This window comes from Scyliorhinus torazame, chromosome 17, assembly GCF_047496885.1.
Source record: "Scyliorhinus torazame isolate Kashiwa2021f chromosome 17, sScyTor2.1, whole genome shotgun sequence".
NCBI classification, from domain to species: Eukaryota; Metazoa; Chordata; class Chondrichthyes; order Carcharhiniformes; family Scyliorhinidae; genus Scyliorhinus; species Scyliorhinus torazame.
The window spans coordinates 133,754,230-133,767,094 of NC_092723.1; the positions used below are offsets into that span (position 1 = coordinate 133,754,230).

Sequence of the window (12,865 nt, forward strand, 5' to 3'; positions counted from 1 at the left end):
GAATTGTATCAGGCTAAGCCTGGCACACGAGGATGAAGAGTTTACCGTGCGTAGGGCATCTGCCCACAGCCCCTCTTCGATCTCTTCCCCCAGCTCTTCTTCCCATTTTCCCTTCAGCTCATCCACCATGATCTCCCCCTCGTCTCTCATTTCCCTGTATATATCTGACACCCTACCATCCCCCACCCATGTCCCCGAAATCACTATCCTGAATCTCCTGCGTCGGGAGCTGTGGAAATTCCCTCACCTGTTGCCTCACAAAAGCCCTCAATTGCATATACCAAAATGCATTCCCTTGGGGCGACCCGTATTTTTCCGTCAGCGCTCCCAGACTCGCAAACGTCCCGTCTAGGAACAGATCCCTCAGTTGCACAATCCCTGCTAGAAATCTCATCCTTAACAATGGATTCTAGAATCTTGCCAACAACCGAGGTTAGGCTAATTGGCCTATAATTTTCCATCTTTTTCCTTGTTCCCTTCTTGAACAGGGGGGTTACAACAGCGATTTTCCAATCCTCTGGGACTTTCCCTGACTCCAGTGATTTTGAAAGATCATAACTAACGCCTCCACTATTTCTTCAGCAATCTCCTTTAGAACTCTAGGATGTAGCCCATCTGGGCCCGGAGATTTATCAATTTTTAGACCTCTTACTTTCTCTAGCACTAGGCAGCCATGGCTGACAAAGGAAGTTAGGGAATGCATCAAAGCAAAAGAGAAAGCCTGTAATGTGGCAAAGAGTAGTGGGAAGTCAGAAGATTGGGAAGGCGACAAAAACAAACTGAGGATAACAAAGAGAGAAATAAGGAAAGAGAGGATCAAATATGAAGGTAGGCTAGCCAGTAACATTAGGAATTATAGTAAAAGTTTCTTTAAATACATTAAAAACAAACGGGAGGCAAAAGTAGACATTGGGCCGCTCCAAAATGACGCTGGTAATCTAGTGATGGGAGACCAGGAAATAGCTGAGGAACTAAATATGTGATGGCTACCATATTCAACTCTGCCCCCTGACTCTCCTGAATTGTTGGGATATTACTCATTTCTTCTACTGTGAAGACTGATGCAAAGTACTTATTTAGTTCCTCAGCTGAGGAACTAAATATGTGATGGCTACCATATTCAACTCTGCCCCCTGACTCTCCTGAATTGTTGGGATATTACTCATTTCTTCTACTGTGAAGACTGATGCAAAGTACTTATTTAGTTCCTCAGCTATTTCCTGGTCTCCCATCACTAGATTACCAGCGTCATTTTGGAGCGGCCCAATGCCTACTTTTGCCTCCCATTTGTTTTTAATGTATTTAAAGAAACTTTTACTATCATTCCTAATGTTACTGGCTAGCCTACCTCCATATTTGATCCTCTCTTTCCTTATTTCTCTCTTTGTTATCCTCTGTTTTTTTTGTAGCCTTCCCAATCTTCTGACTTCCCACTACTCTTTGCCACATTATAGGCTTTCTCTTTTGCTTTGATGCATCCCCTAACTTCCTTTGTCAGCCATGGCTGCCTAATCCCCCCTCTGATAACCTTTCTTTTCTTTGGGATGAACCTCTGTACTGTGTCCTCAATTACTCCCAGAAACTCCTGCCATTGCTGTTCTACTGTTTTTCCCACTAGGCTCTGCTCCCAGTCGATTTTCGTCAGTTCCTCCCTCATGCCCCTGTAGTTACCTTTATTTAACTGTAACACCTTTACATCTGAGTCTACCTTTCTTTCAAATTGGAGATTGAATTCTACCATATTATGATCGCTGCCTCCTAAGTGTTCCCTTACTTTAAGATCTTTAATCAAGTCTGGCTCATTACATAACACCAAGTCCAGAATGGCCTGTTCCCTCGTGGGCTCCATCACAAGCTGTTCCAAAAAGCCCTCCTGTAAACATTCAATGAATTCCCTTTCCTTGGGTCCACTGGCAGCATTATTTACCCAGTCCACCTGTATATTGAAGTCCCCCATGATCACAGTGACCGTGCCTTTCTGACATGCGCTTTCTATTTCGTGGTGCATTTTGTGCCCCTGGTCCTGACCACTGTTAGGAGGCCTGTACATAACTCCCATTATGTTTTTTTTGCCTTTGTGGTTCCTCAACTCTACCCACACAGACTCCACATCATCTGACCCTATGTCGTTTAGTGCTATTGATTTAATTTCATTCCTAATTAACAAGGCAACCCCGCCCCCTCTGCCCACCTCTCTGTCTTTTCGATAGGTTGTGAATCCCTGGATGTTTAAATGCCAGTCCTGAACCCCCTGCAACCACGTCTCTGTGATGCCTACCACATCATACCTGCCAGTCACAATCTGGGCCACAAGCTCATCTACCTTGTTCCGTACACTGCGCGCATTGAAATATAGCACCTTTAATTCTCTATTGACTGTCCCTTTTTGTTTTCTTAGTGTGGTGGACCTTGGCTTACTGAGCCTTTCCATACACTGTGTCATATTTTGTGGGATGGGGACTATCGTAACCTCTCCCGAGTTCTGTCTTTTCGTGCTTTTTTGTATTCCTAAGCATCTACGCTTCTCACTGATTACTTCACCTCTTGGTTCCCTGACCCCCCCCCCCCCCCCCAAAATCTCTAGTTTAAAGTCCTATTGACCACGCTATTTACTCTTTTCGCCAGAACACTGGTCCCAGCTCGGTTTGACAAATCATAAATTTCTTTACCCGTCAGTCTGGCCTCAATAAAAGTCGAGATGGATTTGCAGGCATAGCATTAGTTATTTTTATTTGACTTGCAAGTCTGACTCGTTTCACAGAAACCTAGGACACAACTAGTCTCCTAGCTATCCAGAATCGAGTGACTCTGTAGAACTGATCTACTGATCTCTACTGATACATTCAAATGGCATCAAGTTTCACATACACGATTCCCATAGGTCATCCTATACCCCTCCTGACCTGGCCATACATCCTAATTGGCTCACTTCCCATCCCTTCCTCTGGCCCCCTATTACCCAGCATCCTTTTCTCCTCCATAGTTGGACACCCCTCCCCCTTGCTTTGCCATGCGTTCTGAAATCTTTTGTCTGTGAACTAATAAAATCAGACCGGCCTATCTACATTACAGTAACTAATATCTCTAAAGCAAATATTTTATATAACATTCGTCAGGTTCAGGTGGAGACCATCCAAACGGTATAGGTCCCCCCTGTCCCAAAACTGATGCCAGTGTCCCATGAAAAGGAACCCATCTTTCCCACACCACTCTTTCAGCCACGTGTTAACTTCCCTTATTCTTGCCTCCCTATGCCAATTTGCACGTGGCTCGGGCAGTAATCCGGAGATTATGACCCTTGAGGACCTGTTGTTTAATTTGAATCCTAGCTCTTTATAATCTCTAAACCAGTCCTCTTTTCTAGACTTGCCTATGTTGTTGGTACTGACATGGACCACAACAACTGGATCCTCCCCCTCTCCCTCTCCAGTATCCTTTCAAGTTGGTCAGAGATGTCCCGCACCCTAGCACCGGGCAGGCAACATACCATGCGGGACTCTTTATCCTGCTCACAAAGGATACTATCTATCCCCCTGATAATAGAATCCCCTACAACTACAACTTGCCTATTTACTCCCTCCCCTTGAATGGCCTGCTGAACCATGGTGCCTTGGTCAGCTGACTCATCCTTCCTGCAGCCCTGTTCGCCATCCACACAGGGAGCAAGTGCCTCATACCTGTTGGACAGGATCAAGGGCTGAGGCTCCTGAGTTCCTGACTGCTGGTTCCCTTTACCTGCCTGACTTGCAGTCACACCCTGCTGTCCCTGGCCACTGGCAGGATTTAAACTACTTACTCTGACAGGTGTGACTGCCTCCTGAAACACAGTGTCCAGGTAAGTCTCCCCCTCCCGGATGTGCCTCCGTGATTGAAGCTCAGACTCCAGCTCATCAACTCTGAGCCGGAGCTCTTCGAGCAGCCAACACTTACTGCAGATGTGGTCGCTGCAGCTCGCAATGGAATCTGCCAGCTCCCACATTAAGCAGCTCAAGCACATCACCTGACCAGCCATCTCTAAGTAATTAATTAGTTTAATTTAAGTTTACGAGTTTAGCTGTGTTTTTTTTAAAATTTGGGGCAGATTTGCTATCAACCAATCAGATCACAGCTTCCCTCTGACGTCACTTTTGGGGGGGGGAAAACTGGAAAACAGGAAGTTACCGTTAGGTTTTTAGACCCACAGAGACTGCTGCTCCTCCTCCGAACGGCGCCCGAAGAAAGAGAGAGAACAGAACAGTCGGGAAAAAGCACCTTCTCCCACTCTTCACCAAATTACCTCACTGCACCAAATTACCAACTTTCAAATTCTCACTCTGTCTGTGTCTCACTCACTCAGGCTGTGTCTCCTTGACCAGCGCAATGCTTACTAAGTGCGCTTTCTGTCTGTCTTTTATACAGACTTTAGGATGACTCACACTAAAACTTCAAAGAGAAGAATACAATGTGTACCTTTGTGCCCCTTAACAGGCCTCGGGTGACTGCCAGATAACTGCCTCTCAGCAATTAGGGTGGGGGCAGCTTCAGCCAATCAGACACTAATCTACACTGCACTTTTAACTGAAAAACAGCACAATTAGATTAACCACTTAGCTTTCCTGGTTACCTCACTGCACCAAATTACCAAGAAGTACTCTTGCTAAATTGAGAGTTTCTGGTTAGACTATGTTACCGATTACCTCTGCAGCAAGGATTTAGTACAACAAATTTTAAAATATTAATTTGAGAGCAGTTGGCTGGGACCTGGGTTTATGTCTCCTTCAAAGGACAATGCAGCACTCCTTCAGTATTGCATTGTAAAGTGCTGAAGTCCTGAATCTACAACCTTCTGACTCGGATGAAAACCCTAGCAATTAAGGCAAAGCTTACCTCGAAACATGCTTGAGACGTGTGAATTTTGTGCACTCTGTGGTGTGGGTGCACACCACCTGATTATGACTCCTGGTTCAGATAACCTGCTTGATCAGTCCCTGGAACCATACTGCGTTCATTGTAAACTAGTTGTTGACTGTGCCTCAGTCTTACAATCTTGCTCCTCAAACATCTGAATTGTTTTAGGAATCAATCCTTAACCTCCTTCTTGTCACATGTGCTCAATTTGTATCTAAGTGACACACAGCTTTCTGAAAAATAAGTATTATCTGTGTGCTTTAGGTAGTGTTCAGTCACAATGTTTTTTAAAAAGTGTTTTCTAATTGTACATATATTATTCTATATTATCAGAAATCTTTACTAACTGATCACATCAGCCTTTGGAACCCCTCCCCTTTGCTTCACTTAAAAGTTGACTTGCTAATAACTTGAATCCTTGAATAACTGTTGAAGTTCCCTACTTCAAATTTTGTATTAGCTTGAAATAAATTATTCATTAAATTAGTGGTCTAAGGTGAACTTGTTTACAGACTTGCCACTGATGTATTTCCTTCATCCTAAACCTGAAGCTTGATTTCTTCCTCTTCCTTTGCATTCTCTTGTTTCAGCACTTCCAGTTGTTGTACAGGTAGCTGATTAGGCATTGCATTATAGACAGATGTGCTGAAATAAAGCCATAGTTTGTAAGCTGTTCAGTAGTTTTATTCTTGCTATTCTGACCTGGAACGCACTGCCTGAAAGGCAGATTCCAAAATAATTTTCAAAAGGGAATTGGACAAAGACTTATGGTGGGGGTGAGTATTACAAGGCTATGGGTAAGTGAGTGAAATGAGTTGGATAGACAAGAATGAACGACTGAAATTGTTCCCTTCTGTGCCTTATCATTCTACCTGGCTAAAGAATTAAATTGAGGACAAGTTGAATGTTGGTGAAGACTCGATGGGCAGAATGGCCGACTTTTCCTACGTCTTGTGCATCATCTTAGCTTGTATTCGCTTGAGTTTAGAAGGTTGAGCAGTGGCTTGAGTGAGATCTTGAATATGATATAAGGATTTGACAGACCCAATATGGAAAAGCTGTTTTGCCTAGAGGGAGGATCTAGAACAAGGAATAAAGTATTAAAATTAAAGCCAGACCACTCGGGAATGAAATTAAGAAGCACTTTGTCATACAGAGGGTAGTGGAAATATGGAATTCCCAAATCTGTGGATTGGGGAAGGAATGTTACCTACAGTATAAGATGTTTTGGGAAAACTGTTTATAACCTGTAACAATTTGGTTCTTCCAGAAAGGAAAAGATATTCTCAGATTGTTTTTCCAAAGATTCTGAACATTGACAACATGTTAGCACTGCCTAATGCCACATAAATGAGTCAATGCTGCATGTTCGCAAAAACAAGAAAATAAATCTGGTGATTCTATTTATAATCTGATTTCTCTTAGTATTGTTACAGACAGGATTAATTTAAACAGTCCTGATTTATCCACTTGCTACTGACCTGTAAACAGAAAGGTGTTTGTGATTTCCCCATTTTATAAGTGGTGGTGTATTTTCCCCAACCCTTGAGTGGTCTAATCCGCTATTAATATCCCCACAGCAAAGTCTAAATAAGGTCAAATAAGAGGGTTGGTTAGTTTTGCATACAAAAATACAGGAATGGGTTTTGCCATGCCCATATGAAAGAGGGATAAGGGAAAGAAAGGGGCTCAGCAAAGGCCACAATAAAAATAAAAATTATGGTTTCACATGAGTTCAGATTCTAGTAAGTCGCTATCCAATCTGTTTGATTATAAAAGAACCAGAATGGATGCATGGAAGTCAGAATTCCTTGTATATAAATATGGTATTGTGAGGTTATGGCAAAGGAGCTTTACTAGGATATAATGTCTGATGGACTTTTACCCATGTCTCACACTTGAATAGCTGATATTAGAAGATCAACCGATATTTGGTCTCTAGTGGAAACTCTCAAAAGGAATTGACAGCAGTTGTCAGAAGTTTAATGTGAAAGCTAGGGTAGAAGGACATGGATGATCATGTTGTTTACATTTTGAGGAAGCACACTAGGTAGTTTCACCGGGCCGCCAATAAACTCAATCTTGATATTCACAAGTATGCAAGGAAATTACAGGCATGCCTGTCTGTGATGGGTGAATGTTCAAAGGGATTTTATAGGATATTAATATTCATTTGAGGAGTATTTTCGTAAGAGCTTCGCTGTGGTTTATGTACTTTAATCCACATCGGGACAGGGAATGTCAATTGGGTATATCATGGGAGAGTAGTCAAAGTTAAAGGAGAGATTATTTGAGTTTGATTATTGAGTTGATCCTTTTACCAAAAAATAGATGCAAAAGCGCCTGTATAAAATGCTAGAGATTGGAGAAAATCTTGAAGTAGGTGATTTGAATTCTGATTAAGTGATGCCAGCCTTTTTTAGTATTAAAGGCTATGGTGTGTTGGAGGGAAAGAATAGGGAATTTAGATACATGGAAAGGACACATTGACATATTTGTGACGCTGGGGATAAAAGCCTTGAAAAATGGGCCGACTTATTGGAACAGCGAAGATATGAAAACATGGGAGACTTGATAGAAAAATTCAATATAATGAACTTTTTTGTGATGAAATGGGCCAAGATTGTTTGCCCAATTGGTGGATTCTTTGTTCCCCGCCCAGAGTTGTGGAAATTTGGAATAGCTTCATTGACAATTGGAGAGGCTGTAAGGAACAATAAAGTGGCATTTGGTCTGGCCCCGCCTGACACACTTTCTATAATTCTGATCACAAGCCATGGTGATCATCTTGGTGATGAAGAGGGTAGAATGAAGAATCATTATTATAAAATTTGCATTCATATTGCACATGCTGGGTAAAGAAACCTTGGAATGTTTTACATGGTTTTGGATAGCCAATGGTTCGACAGCTAGCTAAATGGAAGAAAGTCGAAGGAAAATTTGAAAAGTGGATAGGGCAAGATGACTCGCACAGTAGCCATTGAATAAAATGGGAAAACATGGACTGTTTTTGGAGGGCCGTAGTGCAGGAGGAGATCTGAGGTTTGGATGGAATTTGAAGGTTTCATTGAGAATCTTGGTTAATTCTTTGGAGCTTGGGAAACTTCTAGATTTTGGCAAAATAGATCAAGGTTTTGTTGCGATTTAGGGAGGGCAATGAGAATCCATTTCTGAATGACTTTAGATTCTAGTGAGTAAGAGAATGAGCAGGCTATTGAATATTTTGAATTTAAGAGATGATAGTGGATTATGGCTAGAGAGATGGAGGAACGCCACGAACAGTAGCAGTTTTTGGAAACTGGTTCAGTTGTCAAAGTCAAAACAGTTTAGTCGAGTAACATGTTAAGATTCATCACTCCTGAGATTAGCCTGTGAGGGAGTTAAAGGGAAAGCCTGAAGTTTTTTTTTTAGTAGGAGTAATGGCCCATAGGCATTCGACATACAAGGATGGCAGGAAATCTTTACAGTGGAGAAAAGAAGGCATTGAGTTCAAAATGGTGATGATGAGCATTGAATGGTAATGGTGACTGGGGAGGTGGTGACATAGTGGTATTGTCACTGGACTAGTAAGCCAGAGACCCAGGGTAATGCTCTGGTGATCCAACTTCAAATCCTGCCACTGCAGATGGTGACATTTGAATTCAATAGAACTCTGGAATTAAAAGTCTGATAATGACCATTGTCGATTGTTGTAAAAACCCATCTGGTTCACTAATGTCCTTCAGGGAAGGAAATCTGCCATCCTTACCTGGTCTGGCCTACATGTGACTCCAGATCCACAGCAACTGCCCCCTCAAGGACAATTGGGGATGGGCAATAAATGCTGGCTCGGCCTGCAATGCCCATGTACCCTGAATGAATTTTTTAAAAGAACAACTGGCTGGCTAGCATTTATTGCCCATCCCTAACTGTCCTTGAGAAGGTGGTGATGACCTGCTGCCTTCAACTGCTGCATTCCATGTAGTGTAAGTACATCAACAGTGCTTTTGAGAAGAGAATTCCTGGTTTTTGAGCCAGCAACAGTGAAGGAATGGCATTGCAGTTCCAAATCAAGATGGCGTGTGGCTTGGTGGGGAACTCGGTGGTGTTCCGTTGCATCTGCACTGCCCTTGTCCTTCTAGATGGTAACGCTAGTGGGTTTGGAAGGTGCTGTCAAAGGAGCCTTAATGAGTTGATGCAGTGCATCTTGCAGATGCTGCCATTGTGTGTCACTGTTGGAGGAGTAAAGGTGACAATCTAGTGGGCTGCTTCATCCTGGATCGTTTCGAACTTGGGTGTTGGAGCTCCACTCATCTAGACAAGTAAAGAGTAGTCCACCACACACTTGACTTGTGCCAGGGGACATGCTTTGGGGCGTCAGGAGGTAAATTACTTGCTGCAGAATTCTCAGCCTCTGACCTGCTCTGGTAGCCACAGTATTTATTTGGCTGGTCCAGTTCAGTTTCTGGAGCATAGTAGCTTCCAGGATGTTGATAGTGGGTGTTTCAGTGCAGCTAATGCCATTGAATGTCAAGAGGAAATAGTTGAATTCTTTGTTTTGGTGATGATAGTTATTAACGGCAGCCGTGTGGGGTGAAGGTTACTTGCCAATTTTCAGCCCAAGCCTGAATGTTGTATAGGTCTAGCTGCATATGATCTAGTTGCAAGTGGATATGAATTGTAACTGAGGAGTCATGAATGGTGCAATCACCAGTGAACAGCTCTTCAACTGACCTTATAACGGAGGGAAGGTCATTGAAGCAGTTGAAGATGGTTGGGCCTTGAATGCTGCCCTGAGGAACCCCTTCTGCAGCAATTTCCTGGGGCTGAGATGATTCATCTGCACCAACCCCAACTGTTTTTCTTTGTCATGGGTATGACTCCAACTAGTGGAGAGTTTTCCCATTGACTTTTTATCAGGGTTCCTTGATGCCACAATTGGTTTATGCAGCCATGACATCAAGGGCAACCACTCAGCTCATCTCCTTCAACTCTTTATCCATGTTTGGCCCAAGTCTGCAATGAGGCCAGAAGCGGAGTAACGTTGGTGGAACCTAAACTGCCCGTCTGTGAGCAGGTTATTACTGAATTTTCTGCTGGTTATTTATGTCCTCAAAAGGCATAATGTCAGACATGATTTTTAATTTTTAGGCCTGTGGTTAATGTGAATATTTGTAAATGGCTTCTATTGCTGAATTTAGTAGTTTGAAACTAATGCAATGTATGGAATTTCACAAGTTGAATACTTTCAGAAAAAAACACATTACTGGAGATTGCAGTTTTACTTGTGCTTTGAAATACTACCTGTCCCTATATGCAAATAGATACGGGCCATATGAATGGTTGTGGATTGCTTGTGTGAAATAATTCCATGTCCTAGCTGTGGTGGTTGTTGCAACAATACTTCTCTAACACGCGTATTTCTTTTTTCAGGCAAAGTCCTGCATTTGCCACATGTGTGGCGCCCACCTCAACCGACTCCATTCCTGCCTGTATTGTGTCTTTTTTGGCTGTTTCACCAAGAAACACATACACGAGCACGCAAAGTCCAAGCGCCACAACTTAGGTAAGCTCATGTCAAACCTTGCCTTTCACTAAAGGCAGCTTTACCAGAAATGGTAATTTCACTGCAGTAACTGTTATGTTACCTCCAATTCGATCACTTCCTACTGGACACTAACAATTTTTCAACTTTTAAAAAATGTAGTCTGTTGATCTGTAATTTGACTCTTTAATGAATGTCTTGTTATAAAATAACAGATGCTGGAAATCTGAAATAAAAATAGAAAATGTTGGACAAACTTAAGTCGTGCAGAATTTGTGGAGGGAGAAGCATTTAAAGTATTATATGACTTCGGAAGAAGAATTAATGTCAACTCTGTTTCGCTCTCCACAGATGCTGCCAGTTTGTCCAGCATTTTCTGTTTCGATGAGTTCCAGTTCATTTCTATATTAAGGATGAAATAGTTATTTCACTTTATATGAATCTGCCTCTAATAAAGGAAGTTAGTTTATATATACGGCAAAGAAGATTAAGGCCTTGCCAAATGTAATAGAATGGGCTATTTGAATGAATGAGGCAATGTTAGATCGTGGTTTGCGCTTACAGCCTGACCATATACTTCCTGCCTCTACTGAACCAGATAAAAGATGAATTTTCACAGTGATCGGTGTTGGGGAATCCAGAAGCAGTGAAAAGACAGGGCAGGGAAATCAACAGCAACTGAAAAAGGTTGACAGAGAAAGAAGGATGAATGTATGTTAATATATATATATATATATATATATATATATATATATGTTGTCTTTCATTTTATAAGCTAACAATAGCAATAGCTCCACAATGCAGCACATCTTTTGTCAGATCTATCTCCTAATGTTGAATTGGGGCGAGGCAGTATGGTACTGTTGATTTAAAAAAAATTAAATTTGGAGTACCCAATTATTTTTTCCAATTTAAGGGGCAATTTAGCATGGCCAATCCACCTAACCTGCACATCTTTGGGTTGGGGGGGTGAAACTCATGCAGACACTGGGAAAATACGTAAACGCCACACTGACAGTGATCCGGGGCCGGGATCGAACCTGGGTCCTCAGCGCCGTAGGCAGCAGTGCTAACCTTGCCACCCGGCATGGTGCTGTTGATATCCAAACCTGTTTTTATAGCCAGCTCTGCCTGCGAGATTGAAACAGAAAATTAGTAAGGATACCGGTGGAGGGTTTTGTTCTGCTTCTATCATTTCATTGGAAATGCTGAAGACTGAAAAATTGGGCTGAATATCACAGTATTAAAAACAGTGTTTTCATATCCTCTACACTCCAATATGTGCATAGTTTTGTACAGCTCTAACACTGCCTCCCTCCTCTTATAATCTATGCCATAACTGATAAAGGCAAGTGTTCCCTATGCCTTAGCTACCCTCTTAACCTGTCCTGCGATCTGCGGACAAACACCCCTAGATCCATCTGTTCCTCTGAACTTCCTAGTGCCCTGCATTTCATTGAGTACTCCCTTGTCTTGTTACTCCTTTCAAAATGCATCACCTCTCAGTTTTCAGGGTTAAATTCCATCACCACTCATCTGACCAACCTATCTATATCTTCCTGCAACCTCAGACCTTCCTTCTTCCTCATTATTAACCACTCTGCCAATCATGTCCTGGACGACACCAGCCGCCTGTCACACAAACTGCCTTCTATCGCCATCTTCCGTCTCCTATCACAAAGCCAGTTTTGAATCCAACTAGCCAAGTTACCCTGGATCCCATATTATTTACCTTCTTTATCAGTCTCCCATGTGGGACCTTGTCAAAGGCTTTGCTGAAATCCATATAAACTACATCAACCGCACTTCCCTAATCTTCCCACCCGATCATCATCTCAAAATTCAATCAAATTTGTTAGGCATGAACTCCCTTCTGACAAAACCATTCTGACTCTTCCTGATCAAACCGTGTTTCTCCAAGTGGAGATTAATTCTCTCCTTTGAAATTTTCTCCAATAGTTTTCCTGCCACTGATTTTAAGACTCGCTGGTCTGTAATTCCCCGATTTATCTCTACCACCCTTCTTGAAGTGCAACCATATTAGCTGTCCTCCAATCCTCTGGCACTTCCCCTGTGGCCAGAGAGGAAATAATTTGGGTCCGAGCCCTTGTAATTTCCTCCCTTGCCTCCCACAGCAGACTGAGATACAGCTCACCTGGATCTTGGGATTTGTCCACTTTAAAACCTGCTAAAAGCTCCAATACCACCTCATTTCCGATGTCAAGCTGTCCCAAGAACCCCTAAGTCCATCTCTCCAAATTTGGTACCTACATATTCCTTCTCTCAAGTGAAGATAGATGTAAAGTACTCAATTAACACCCTACCAATCTCACACAGATTGCCCCCTTTGTCCATAATGGGACCTACTTTTTCCCTGGTTTTCCTCTTCCCTTTAATATACTTAAAAACAAGTCCTGAAAGGCGTGCATGTTAGGTGAATTGGACATTCTGAAT

General features: G+C 42.4%; 1 protein-coding gene across 5 annotated transcripts in view; it reads left to right on the forward strand.

Annotated features, from left to right (window-relative positions):
* Positions 1-12,865, forward strand: part of usp22 (ubiquitin specific peptidase 22) — a 173,366-nt gene that overhangs the window by 78,819 nt on the left and 81,682 nt on the right. For all 5 annotated transcript variants that reach the window (XM_072481078.1, XM_072481079.1, XM_072481080.1 and 2 more), the window contains one exon: positions 10,300-10,432. In XM_072481078.1, coding sequence (XP_072337179.1) covers positions 10,300-10,432 — 133 coding nt within the window. The remainder of the gene's footprint in view (positions 1-10,299; positions 10,433-12,865) is intronic.